The 12423-nt window shown below is 46.8% G+C and overlaps 1 protein-coding gene across 12 annotated transcripts in view; it reads right to left on the bottom strand.

Moving 5' to 3' along the window:
- plxnb1b (plexin b1b) overlaps positions 1 to 12423 on the bottom strand; it is a 138785-nt gene that overhangs the window by 6285 nt on the left and 120077 nt on the right. For 11 of the 12 annotated variants that reach the window (XM_090205155.1, XM_090205152.1, XM_021568531.3 and 8 more), the window contains 18 exons: positions 11727 to 11878; positions 11398 to 11640; positions 11080 to 11256; positions 10685 to 10907; positions 9026 to 9271; positions 8412 to 8597; positions 6581 to 6729; positions 6308 to 6408; positions 5108 to 5325; positions 4593 to 4771; positions 4420 to 4486; positions 3749 to 3895; positions 3146 to 3311; positions 2661 to 2764; positions 2325 to 2409; positions 1893 to 2059; positions 1619 to 1779; positions 10 to 157 (listed from right to left, as the gene is read on the bottom strand). In XM_090205155.1, the coding sequence (XP_090061281.1) occupies positions 10 to 157; positions 1619 to 1779; positions 1893 to 2059; positions 2325 to 2409; positions 2661 to 2764; positions 3146 to 3311; positions 3749 to 3895; positions 4420 to 4486; positions 4593 to 4771; positions 5108 to 5325; positions 6308 to 6408; positions 6581 to 6729; positions 8412 to 8597; positions 9026 to 9271; positions 10685 to 10907; positions 11080 to 11256; positions 11398 to 11640; positions 11727 to 11878 (2919 nt within the window). Of the gene's footprint in view, positions 1 to 9; positions 158 to 1618; positions 1780 to 1892; positions 2060 to 2324; positions 2410 to 2660; positions 2765 to 3145; positions 3312 to 3748; positions 3896 to 4419; positions 4487 to 4592; positions 4772 to 5107; positions 5326 to 6307; positions 6409 to 6580; positions 6730 to 8219; positions 8598 to 9025; positions 9272 to 10684; positions 10908 to 11079; positions 11257 to 11397; positions 11641 to 11726; positions 11879 to 12423 lie in introns of those variants that run through there. The other variant, XM_090205161.1, reaches the window with a different exon arrangement.

The raw sequence follows: 12423 nt of genomic DNA, 5'->3' as shown, positions 1-12423 counted from the left end.
CTCTCTCACTCTGCCCAGCTTGTGCTCAGCGGTGGTGCAGGAGTCCATGAACGTCTGGGAGATGACCGTCAGCACAGCGTCCACGTGGTCCGAGGGCTGAACGTCAAAGATGAACTGGGGGTTCTTCACAATGTTGATCCAGAACCTCAGGGGCAAACTGGAGGCAGGGAACCAGCGTTACAGAACTGTTATTGCAATGTTCACATGTTACATATATATTTGTTTATTTGGATCCCCATGAGCTTTTACAGAAGCAGTAGCTACTCTATACAACAATATACAAACACAACAAAAAATAGTCTGTATGAGTGTGTCTGTGTGTCCCCTCTTAGTCCCGCCGTTCCATGAGATGTTTAATCCATTTTTTAAAAGGTCATTTTGATGTTTGCTTGAATACTTGGAGATGGGAGTTCCATGCGATCATGGCTCTGTGTAGTACTGTGCATTGCGTGAATTCGTTTTGGACTCGGTGACTGTGAAGAGACCCCTGGTGGAATGTCTTGTAGGGTATATATGGGGTGTCTGAGCTGAATTTGATTTGATTATGCAGACAATCTGGAATTGTCATTACAGTGATATTTCTCATAACTAGGAGAAGCAGTTAGCATCACGTCAACCCTCAACCGGGAAAGACTGGCGTGCATATTGTTGATGTTCGTATGTGCAGTTAAGGGCAAGGCGTGCTGCCACCTGCAGCTTTGCTAGGTCTTTTTTCGCTGCACTTGATCATATTACCTGACAGTAATCAAGACGGGACAAGACCAGAGCCTGAACAACTAATACAATTGATTTTTGTGTAAAAACATATTTATAAACAGACATAGACCTAGGAGTGTAGATTCCTCAACTTGCTCAATGGTCACAACCTTTATGTACAACTCCAGCTGAGGTTTAGGTCTCAGAGAATGTTTTGAACCAAATACAATGTTTTTAGTTTTAGATGATTAAGACTAGTTTATTATTAAATCACCCATTCTGATACACACTGGAATTTCAGTGAGCTCACTGGCTTTCGGTCATCCACATACATAGTCATTCTAGCGTTGTGTAAGAACAGTGTCAAATAATTTATAAAAATAGAGAAGAATGACGGCTCAAGGCAGCTGCCCTGTGGGACACCGTATATTTCTGATGTTAGAGAAGCTTCTATTGAAGAACACTCTCTGGGTTCTATTGGATAAATAACTCTCCAACCATGTGATGTAAAGCCAAAGCAAGTGAGTTACTTCAATAACAATTTATTATTAATAACAAAGGCTGCACTGAAATCTAAAACTACAGCTCCAACTATCATCTTATTATCCATTTCTTAGAACCATTCATCAGTCATCTGAGTCAGTGCAGTACAAGTTTAGTGCCCTCTATATGTATGCTGAAAGTCAGTTTACATATATATATATATATATATATATATATATATATATATAGATATAGATACATATATCACCAGACCACATACAAACATATGCACACACACAGATTCACAAAAACACAAATGTTGATTTTCCAGATGTGGACGGCATCGGGATAAGTGTGTGTGCATATGCGTGTGATTGAATCTATGTGCGTACGTGAAATGTGTGTCTGCATCTGCATCGGCGTGTGTGTGTGTGTGTACCTGTTGGTCTTCCAGATGTGGATGGTCTCAGGGTCAGTGATGGCGTGGTGTTGCGCCTGGTCGTCCAGCAGGTCAAAGAAGTACTTGACGGCCAGCGGAACGGGACGACTGGTAGACAGGATCACAGTGAACAGGTCGTCTACAAACTTCTGCAGAGTTCCCTGTGGAGGGAGGGAGATGGGGAAAAGGTTAGGGTTTGAAAGTGGGTGGAAGTGTGTGTGTCTACAGTATCTGGTTCTTCACCTGATTCTTAGTGTATGTGTGCATACAGTACCTTCATAGAGAGCAGGCGTGTGAGGTAGATCTCTGGTATAGCCTTGGCCCTCTCCCTCTCCCTCACGCTGCCCCGGCGGTGCTTGGGTAGCTCGGGCTCCTCACTGGCCTTGACCAGGTGCCACAGCCTCACCCCGCCCTCGTCCGCGTCCTCCAGCATGGGCGTCTCTGAATGAGGGAATGGGAGAGAAGAAAGGAGAAGGGTTGAGAAAGAACATTAGAAAGAATCAAATAAAAATGTCTATCTTGTATCTTTTATTCCGTCAACGTTTCAGCCTAGTGGCCTTTCACAAGACGAGATACACTGACACTTATTCTACAGAAACTTAGTGGAAGAAACTGGACATATAGCTAGTTTGGCTGTGCACTGTAGAAGAACAACGAGACATTTCCCAGAGAGAAAGAGGGGAACTAAAATGCAAGCGGAACTCACTTTCCCCTGCTACATAGTCATGATTGTCGTGGTGGATGTGTTTGCTGTGGCGCGGGACCAAAGCCACTGTCGCACCATCTGGAACCTAACACACAAAAATATCAACAACAACAACTGTTATAAATCTCTCAAACGGTTAGTGTATGCACTATGAAGGCTTATGAATGCTTATGAAGGGTTAACGAAGTGATAAACCGTTACGTAAAGGCTTAGAAACATGAATGTTAAATCTTAAAGCCATTATGAATGCTTTATAAAGGTTCTATAAATACTTTACGTGTTACAAACTCGGTATGAAGCGTTAGGAAGGCTCTATGAATGTGTGTGGGTGCAGACCTTGTAGTGTTGTAGTGTATTGAGGCGCTTCCAGTTGCCCTGGACAACAGATGTCAGGTCTTCATCAGACAGGATCAAATGACCAGCTACACCGGACCTCCACTCTGAAAGATAAAACACACACACACTGTTAGACAGGGCTATAGACAGAATTAAAATAGAACACTATATTATAGAACACTAAAATGATGTTAAAAGAGAGATAGAAAATAGGCTGTGTGTGTGTGCGTGCGCATCGTTGTGTGTGTGAGAGAGAGAGTGTGTGTGTGTGAGAGTGTGTGTGTGTGAGAGTGTGCGTGTGTGAGTGTGAGTGTGAGTGTGCGTGTGCGTGTGAGTGTGCGTGTGTGAGAGAGAGAGAGAGAGAGAGAGAGAGTGTGTGTGTGTGTATGTGAGTGTGCGTCAGAGAGCGTGTGTGTGTGTGCGTGCGTGTGTTTGTGAGAGTGCGTGCGTGTGTGTGTGAGAGTGCGTGCGTGCGTGCTTCTCACCCAGGTCTAGGGAGTCTGTGTGTGGCCGGTGGGAAAAGGAGGTGCCCTTGTAGACCTGGTCCAGGAGTTTCTCCTTCACCTGGGTGATGGTGTCTATGTCCAGCACCTTGGAGGGCAGCGGCTGGGTCTCGTTCACCCCCCCACCCTGCATCAACACGTTCAGGGTCTGGGAGAGGGGGAGGAAAGAGAGCGAGGATGAGCTTTCAAAATCACTCACAAAGCACTTTCTTGGATGTATATATAATCTATTTATCTATCTCTGGCTTTTCACTGAAGAAAAAAAAAACTGTGTGTGTGGTTAGATTGCGTGGACATGTGTGCGCACGTGTTTGAGTGTGTGTCTGAACCCTTGAATGTGTGTGTGTGTCTGAACATGTTTGTGTCTTTGAGTCCATGTGAGTGTGTCTGAATGCCTGAGTGTGTGTCTGTAACTCTCTGTGTGTGTGTGTGTCTGAACCCCTGAGTATGTATGTGTGTGTGTCTGAACCCCTGAGTGTGTGTGTGTGTCTGAACCCCTGAGTGTGTGTGTGTGTGTCTGAACATGTTTGTGTCTTTGAGTCCGTGTGAGTGTGTGTCTGAACCCCTGAGTGTGTGCATCCTCACCAGGGTCTTGTACTCCACGTCTTCTCGGAGCAGGCGGTTGTCGTTGAGCGTGTACTTTGCTTTTCCCGTCACCGCGTCCACCGGCCCCTTGTCCACCTGGTGCTTGATAGCCCTGAACAACATGTACAGGGACTCGCCTGCAGAGTCCTAGGGAGAAACAACAACAGTTAAACAACTAGCATCAGGCAAACCATGCTAACGATCAGGTAAACAATTAGCATCATGCTAACAATCACTGTCCTGGGAAAGACAAGGACACGGCATAGTGATTATGTTTACGCTAATAAATGCTAATGCTACAAGGTATTGTGACCCAGGTAAGATATAGATAAAGGCCCCGTTCGAATTCTTCTAAAGTGAATCCTTCCTTCCATGTAATCACGGATTAGAAATGAGTGGACAGGTGTAAGCCATGTGGTGGAGACATTTTATTTCTGTCCAATTGTGTCTCATCTGTGATGCACAATGCACTTCTAAAGAACGGGGCCATCATTTCTTTCCAATTGGCTGCGTTTACACAGGCAGCCCAATTTGCGCAATTATTGGCAAAAAAAGATCTCATCTGTCATAAAACCAATTAGTGGCAAAGAAAATATGAATGGGGCTGCCTGTGGAATGGGGCCATCATTTCCTCCTCTTTGTGTGACAGTAATTCATGTGGGCCGACTCACCCTGAGGAAAGCGTAAAGGCAGATGGACATCCAGTTGGTCAGAAGCTTCTCCACCACTGTCTCCGTTCTGCAAAATGACGCCATGTTAAAAATCAGTTACAGGTTGATGGAGCACACACACACACACACAATCCCACCCCACCCCCTGACCCACACACCTCTTCCTATCTTACCTTCGCAGCATGAGTTTTGGGTTCTTGGCCACGTACTGCTCCACTAGATCATTGAGGAGGGTCTTGAGGATGTCGGTGAAGTACTCCAGTTTACCGTGCAGCGCCACCGTCAGGAGAGATGCCACGTAGGCCCGGTCCCGAGGCGAGAATGTCCGCTGGCTCTCCAGAGTATGGATGAACTAGGGGGAGGGATGGAGGAAAGAGGGATGAGAGAGTTAGGGGGGGAAAAAAGAAAAAGGGAGCGAGAGACGACCAAATATCACCCATGAATACTCTCCCGTAATATTTCAACGAGAGGAGTCTGGTGTATTCAAGAAGAAGAGGATGGTTCTCTTATATAGCCATATACTACACAATTAAAATCCTGGCCTAAGTCTTTCTAGGTCAGCTACCAATGTTCTTCATCGCGGTCATTGCACCTTGCCTGATTTCCTTCAAAACCACTTGTCTTAAACAAACTTTCACAAGTCCACTAACGTGGTAAGAACTGCCAATCATCATCACTGTCCCCCTACCTTGGTGAGGAAGAGTTTGCTGTTGAGCAGGTTGGAGAGCTGCACCAGGCCCTGCTCCACCGTGGCCCGTCGACACTCCTGCACATCCAGATCCCTCCGCAGGGGCGACTCGCGGTGGCCCGGGAAGAAAATCCGCTCGGCGTAGCGCCGGTAGTCCAGGAAGGGAATGCCTGAGCCCACCAGGTCACTGGACATGTCCATCATCTCCGTCATCAGGTCTGTGGGGGAGGGGGGTCAGGGGTTCAAAGGTTAAGAGAGTATGACCTTCCTTGCAACACATAAATGGTTGAGTGAAAGTCAGTGGAGAAAAAGGGCCCCTTAGAGAGTATAAAGAACTTTTGGCGGTCACCTAAATGAACAGATATATTGTCCAGATGTAATTTCTGGACAAAATATAATTGGACAGAAAGGATCACCCCCCCCCCCCCCCATTTAGAGCTGGTATACCGTATTTGACCATGTACCGGTATTGATGCACGGAACGGTTTTTACTTTACCTTCTATAACAGTATTGTAATTGTTAAAGGTGATACGCCACTCCGGCGCGTGTAAATGTCAATTTTTATAGTTTACTCCGTATGCTACTCGAGTCATATCTCTCCCTCTTCTCCTGCATGCTGCTTCCCCATACGCTTCACTACACTAAGCCCGGCCCCTGTCCCTCAAGTACTTGCCGTCCTCAAAGTGCTGCTCACTATATTCCAACTATAGCACTAGAATTATCACTATATTTCCATGATTCCAACAGTTCACCAATTAATTAGGCCTTCATTTTTTGAAAATGCTCAACATAATTGTTGGTTGAAGTTGGATTGAACAATAAAACAAATCAGAATGAATAAAGCCCCGTTGAAAAATAATAATTTATGTGTTTCCACCCTAGGGGTCATGAACTACTCATAAAGCATATTTAGAACATTTATTGTCCAAAAAAATACTGTGAAATACCTTCATAAATGTGAAAAATATCTTGATGACCTTTTGGCCATATCGCCAAGATTCCACACTTTGTTGTGGACAACAACGTTTTTGTCTGTCACTTCCTCTCACCCTCTCTCACTCTGTCTATCACCCTCTCTCGCTCTGTCTCTCACCCTCTCTCGCTCTGTCTCTCACCCTCTCTCGCTCTGTCTCTCACCCTCTCTCGCTCTGTCTCTCATCCTCTAACGCTGTGTGTTAGTCATAGTGTTAGGGTCTGACCTGTGAACTCTTTCTTGCACCGGTCTCTCACGCTGGTCTCCAGGTTCTCCAACTGGATCTGTACCTTCTTGTAGTCCCTCAGAGCCTGCTTACTCTTCCTCCTGACAGACAGATAAACAAACAAACAAACAAAGAGAGCGAGCGAGAGAGAGCACACACATACATACAGACACACATTAGAATTACACTCATAGCTCAAATCACAAAAAGTTTACGTAAACAAATGCAAATGCTTGAACCCACATACCCCTACCCCACCTCACACACACGTACCTGTAGATGAGGACTATGATGAGGACGATGAGGGCTACAATGGAGGCCCCCACGCCCACCCCTATCTGGGCCTCGAGGGGGAAGGTGGACAGGCTGAGGGTGTCATACTGCACCCTGCCCAGGGAGAAGTTCAGGTTGCCCATGTGGACCTGGAAAACACACACACACACACACACACACACGCACAAACACGTGCACACACACGCACACACACACACACATCAGCTATGGAGCGACACTGAACAAAAATATAAATGCAACAATTTCAAAAGATTTTACTGAGTTACAGTTCACTCTTCTTCAATGGCTTTGTGAAGTTGCTGGTTATTGGCAGGAACTGGAACATGCTGTTGTATACGTCGCTCCAGAGCATCCCAAACATGCTCAATGGGGTGACATGTCTGGTGAGTATGCAGGCCATGGAAGAACTGGATATTTATAGCTTCCAGGAATTGTGTACAGTTCTTTGCGACATGGGGCCGTTCATTAATATGCTGAAACATAAGGTGATGGTGGAGGATGAATGGCACAACAACGGGCCTCAGGATCTCATCACGGTGTCTCTGTGCATTCCAATTGCCATCGATAAAATACAATTGTGTTCGTAGCTTATGCCTGCCCATACCGCAACCCCACCGCCACCATGGGGCACTCAGTTCACAACTTTGACATCAGCAAACCGCTCGCCCACACGTCGCCATACACGCTGTTAGCCATCTGCCCAGTACAGTTGAAACTGTGATTAATCTGTGAAGAGCACACTTATCTCCAGCATGCCAGTGGCCATCAAAGGTGAGCATTTGCCCATTGAAGCCGGTTACGACGCCGAACTGCAATCAGGTCAAGACCCTAGTGAGGATGACGAGCACGCAGATGAGCTTCCCTGAGCGGGTTTCTGACAGTTTGTGTAGAAATTCATTGGTTGTGCAAACCCACAGTTTCATGTGCTGTCCTAGTGGCCGGTCTCAGACAATCAAGCAGGTGAAAAAGCTGGATGTGGAGGACCTGGGCTGGCGTGGTTACACGTGGTCTGCCTTTTAGAGGCCGGTTGGATGTACTAATAAATTCTCTAAAACAACTTTGGAGGCAGCTTAAGGTAGATAAATTAACATTCAATTCTCTGGCAAGCTCTGGTGGACCTTCTTGCAGTCAGCATTCCAACTGCATGCTCCCTCAAAACTGGAGACAACTGTGTCATTGTGTTGTGACAAAACGGTACATTCTGGAGTGGCTATTTATTGTCTCCAGCACAAGGTGCACCTGTGTAATGATCACGCTGTTTAATCAGCTTCTTGATATGCCACACCTTTCATGTAGATGGGTTATCTTGGCAAAGGATAAATGCTCACTAACAAGGATATAAACAAATTTGTGTGCCAAATCTGAGCGAAATGAGCTTGGACATTTTCTGGGATGTTCTATTTCAGCTCATGAAACACGGGAGCAACACTTTACATGTTGCGTTTATATTTCTGTTCCATATAGAACGTGTACAAGCTGGGGCAGTTAGTTTGCCTCTAATGGGGTTAGGAAGTCTGATTGAGACTATTGAGATGCACCCTTGTGTGTCAACCTTTGTCTGATTCACACTAGAGGGACAAACCGAGCCAAGTGGAACTGTACTGGGCTGGCCTTGTTACACATGCAAGCCAGCACACTACAGTTTTGGTCAGCACAGTAGTGTGAAAAGAGCATTAGTGTGTTGTAATTGACTCTCTTATCGATCTTGTGTATTGAAATGTGTCAGTCTTTGGGACAATACGTGCACGTAAACGTAAAAGTGTGCCTAGGAATGGAAACGGCAGTAGTGGAGCACATAAGGTGGACTTGCAGTGAACTCGGGCAGCGTGTCGGTGCCCTCGCGCTTCCTGCCACCGTTGGGGGGTCCCGGGATGGGCTGCTGGGGCGGGGGCTCGCAGTACAGGTGGTTCCTGGTGAGGGTCTTCACGGCACACACACCCTCCCCCACCAGTACCACCACCTCCTCCTTGGAGATGGCCAGGTCCAAGTTCTCACCCTATGGGGGGGATGGGGGGGGGGGGGGGGGGGGGGGTAGGTAGGAGGAGAGAAAGGGAGAAGATATTACCACGTTGAGCATCGTGCTTGAATCAAGACTTGTGCATTCCTAGCCTCATCTTTGGAATATTCCGCTATTCCCCCACCATCTCTCATAGGAGTCTAGCCTTCTCCTAAACTCCAGCCAGGGGGACAAAATGAAAGTTTAATTTCTGACTTCCAGGAGACTTCTCTCTCAAGACCAGTTGAGTGGAAAGTAATAAAACAATAAGAATCTTTACATTCTATACCTTTGACTTGGATTTATAGTACTAGCTAGCAGATAATGCTAACCTTCAGCTGTCAACTGTACATGCTGTTAGCCTGAAAGCTGTCTAGCCTCCCACAGCTAATTTCACCAGTTGAGAATAGGTAGCGGCTAATGCTAACCTCCAGCTGAATGAAGCTTCCTGGGTTGTAGCGGTAGGGCTTGAGGGGCTCCTGCTGGTTGAGCGGGTGCAGCACAGGGTTGGGCTCGTAGCTGAAGGCCCCCTGGGGGCTGACGGCACCGAACGGGAAGCGCAGGTTGTCCAGGAGGAAGGCCACATCAACCCGCGAGCCCCACACCGAGGGCCCCACCGCCGGGGTCCGACACAGGATCAGACTGGAGGAGTTCACCTCGCAGCGCTCTATGTACTGAGGGGGTAACGCGTTTACAGTAATCAGATTACTTTAATGAGTAAAAGAGTACTATAACAAGGGACTTTAAAAATATTGTAATATTATTACAGTTACTTTTTTAAAGTAACACGTGTGCTACCTTTATGTTACTCTAAGAAAATATTTCCCCACCGGGGGCGTGGTGCTTCCATGATCCATGATCTCAACTTGTTTCCCCATTTAGTTTTCGAGCGAGCAGAGAAAGCTTGTTGGGAGAATTGTCATGACATCTGGCCATAAAAATGGATAGAGGGCACACCTCTGATTGCCATCGATCCCTTCTGCAATAGGAGCACAAGTATCTCGGCTTCACCACCTAGTGGCAAGTGTGCCGTCTAGCTACCCAACGGTCGCACTGGAAGGAAAATAAAATCTGTACAGAGGTTAAGCTTCTATTAGGTTTGGCTGTGCGACCTATCACCCATTTCATGGGATGACATAAGTTTAGACTAAAGGGATTTTCTCTTTATAGTGAAAAAGAGAATGAAAAAAAAAAAAAGATTCCCACCGGAACTTCTGACGGCAGACCCTCTGAAAACAATTTCCCATTTCCAAATGATCCACAATCATGAAATGATTCAGCAAATACTACTCATTTTGTATTCATTTACATTATCATCGCGCATTCCATAGACACAGGCTTTACATTTCTCGATCAGTGCGCTGGTACATACTGTACGGCTGCAGTGTTGTGGATTAGGCCATCAATTGGGACAACTTGTTTTCTATCAAACCAAAAGAGGGTACATGGAATTATTGATGGTTGACAGGTAAGAAAGGTAAGCCCCCCCCCCCTGCCTCGTAAATGGAGGAATACAACAGTGCTTAGCCTACATTTCACGTGTGCATAAAAGATTGTCTTGTGTCACGGAGGGGCCATGCTATGGGTGTGTCCTAGTTCATATGATATGTACCGCAAATGTTCTGCAAAATTCGGACATAAACGCAGCAGTGAATAAATCAGGCTTACACCATTTAGGAAATCAAAGTTTTGACCAAGATGCTTCTGATTGGGTTGAAGATTAGAAGATGTTAGTAGCCTATCTTTGGTAGAGCGTGTGTGGCTCGCCTCGCTATTTCCGACAGTCAAATAAACATTGAGGTTTTCAGATTGTGTTTCATAAAAAGTAATATTGTAACATAAGTTACCCCCCCCCCCATGTAACAAGTAATATGTGATACTACCTTTTCATGTAAATCCCAACACTGCCCAGGATAGAGGGCAGAGGGGGAGGGAGAGGTGCAGGAGGGGGAGAGGGACGGGAGAGCGATAGGGATTTCCTTGAGTGAGGAACGCCTGACACAGTCAGAACGTTATTCCTTTGAGTAGAGTATTCAGCTACGAATGCCATAAAGATGACAACACACACCCTCTCCCTATCCACACACCTGTTTTATGGAGCATAGGGGGTCGCCGGGACAATGGGGCTCCGGGACGATCCTGCGATGCCTCAACAGCAGCACCTTGTCCTCAGTCTCTTCCTCCCTTTCGCCTCCACTCCTCCTCCTCTTCCTCTGGCCGATGGACTCATAGGGGGACAGGGTCACCAACATCCTAGGTTCCTGCACCACATCCAGGTTATGACCAGACACGAAGACCAGACGACCACCGCTACAGAGAGAGAGAGAGGGGGGCAATATTGAGTGCCTCCAAGTGTTTCAGTCTAGCTGACGAGGTCTAAGGGTCTTTGCCCCTACTTCTAACTATATGGTCATACCCAATTCTGGGTTTCTGAAATACACAGTTTCGGTGTAGGAGTGGTACCAAACACACACACACACACCTGAGGAAGCTCTTGGCGGGCGCGGCCTGGGTGATGTTGGGGTTGGGGGTGTAGCGGTAGGCCGACTCGTGGAGGTGGCGCTGGCTGTCGCCATAGCGAAGCGTCACGCGGTGCTCTCCCGTCCCATTGCTGCTGCCCGTCACACACACCACACTGCCCTCCTGGACCTCCGACGAACTGGGGGGGGAGGAGGAGAGGGAGGGTAGTTGAGAACCGAGAAGTTGTACAATACGGCAAATAGGATCATGTATCAATGGCTCTGTGTGTGTGTGTGTGTGTATGTGTGTGTGTGTGTGTGTGTTTTTCATAATCACTCACATGACACAGGGCACTCCTCCCACAGTGACAGTGATGTCAGAGGGGCGTCCCGTGAGCAGGTTCCTCCCAGTGATGGTAAGGGATGATCCTCCCGCCATGGGACCCCTCTGGGGAGACACCTCCATCACAAAGGGGTCTTGGTAACTGAACCTCTGGCTGGAGAGGCCAAACTCTCCCCCGCTCACTTCTACTGACACCTGGCCCATCTTCTCTCCCCCGCTGGCTTCAGTCTTACACACGATCCTACAGAAAACACACACACACAGATTGAAGACAACGCATCCTAGAAATAGTCATCTCACACACACTCTCTCATTCACAGTCCTTACCTGGAGGAGACCTCGTAGAGGTGGGGGATGACAGAGCATGAAACCCCGGCCACACTGACAGAGTGGAGAATGTCCTCAGCCTTCTGGCCCAGGTTGGACCCTGAGATGGTCACCATCGTGCCCCCCTCCACCAGACCTGACAGGGGCTTGATCTAACAAACATATCCTCCAACATAAGCCTCAACAGTATTAAGACATCTATATATATTACACGTCTCTATATATATTACTCATGTCTCTATATATATTACTCATGTCTCTATATATTTTACTCATGTCTCTATATATTTTACTCATGTCTCTATATATTTTACTCATGTCTCTATATATTTTACTCATGTCTCTATATACACTGCTAAAAAAAATAAAGGGAACACTTAAACAACACAATGTAACTCCAAGTCAATCACACTTCTGTGAAATCAAACTGTCCACTTAGGAAGCAACACTGATTGACAATAAATTTCACATGCTGTTGTGCAAATGGAATAGACAACAGGTGGAAATTATAGGCAATTAGCAAGACACCCCCAATAAAGGAGTGGTTCGAAGGTGTCAGCAGTTCCTGCAAGAGGAAGGCATTGATGCTATGGACTGGCCCGCCCGTTCCCCAGACCTGAATCCAATTGAGCACATCTGGGACATCATGTCTCGCTTCATCCACCAACGCCACGTTGCACCACAGACTGTCCAGGAG

This window comes from Oncorhynchus mykiss, chromosome 17, assembly GCF_057628025.1.
Source record: "Oncorhynchus mykiss isolate SJ-2025 chromosome 17, ASM5762802v1, whole genome shotgun sequence".
NCBI classification, from domain to species: domain Eukaryota; kingdom Metazoa; phylum Chordata; class Actinopteri; order Salmoniformes; family Salmonidae; genus Oncorhynchus; species Oncorhynchus mykiss.
This window is presented reverse-complemented; position numbering and strand designations above follow the sequence as displayed.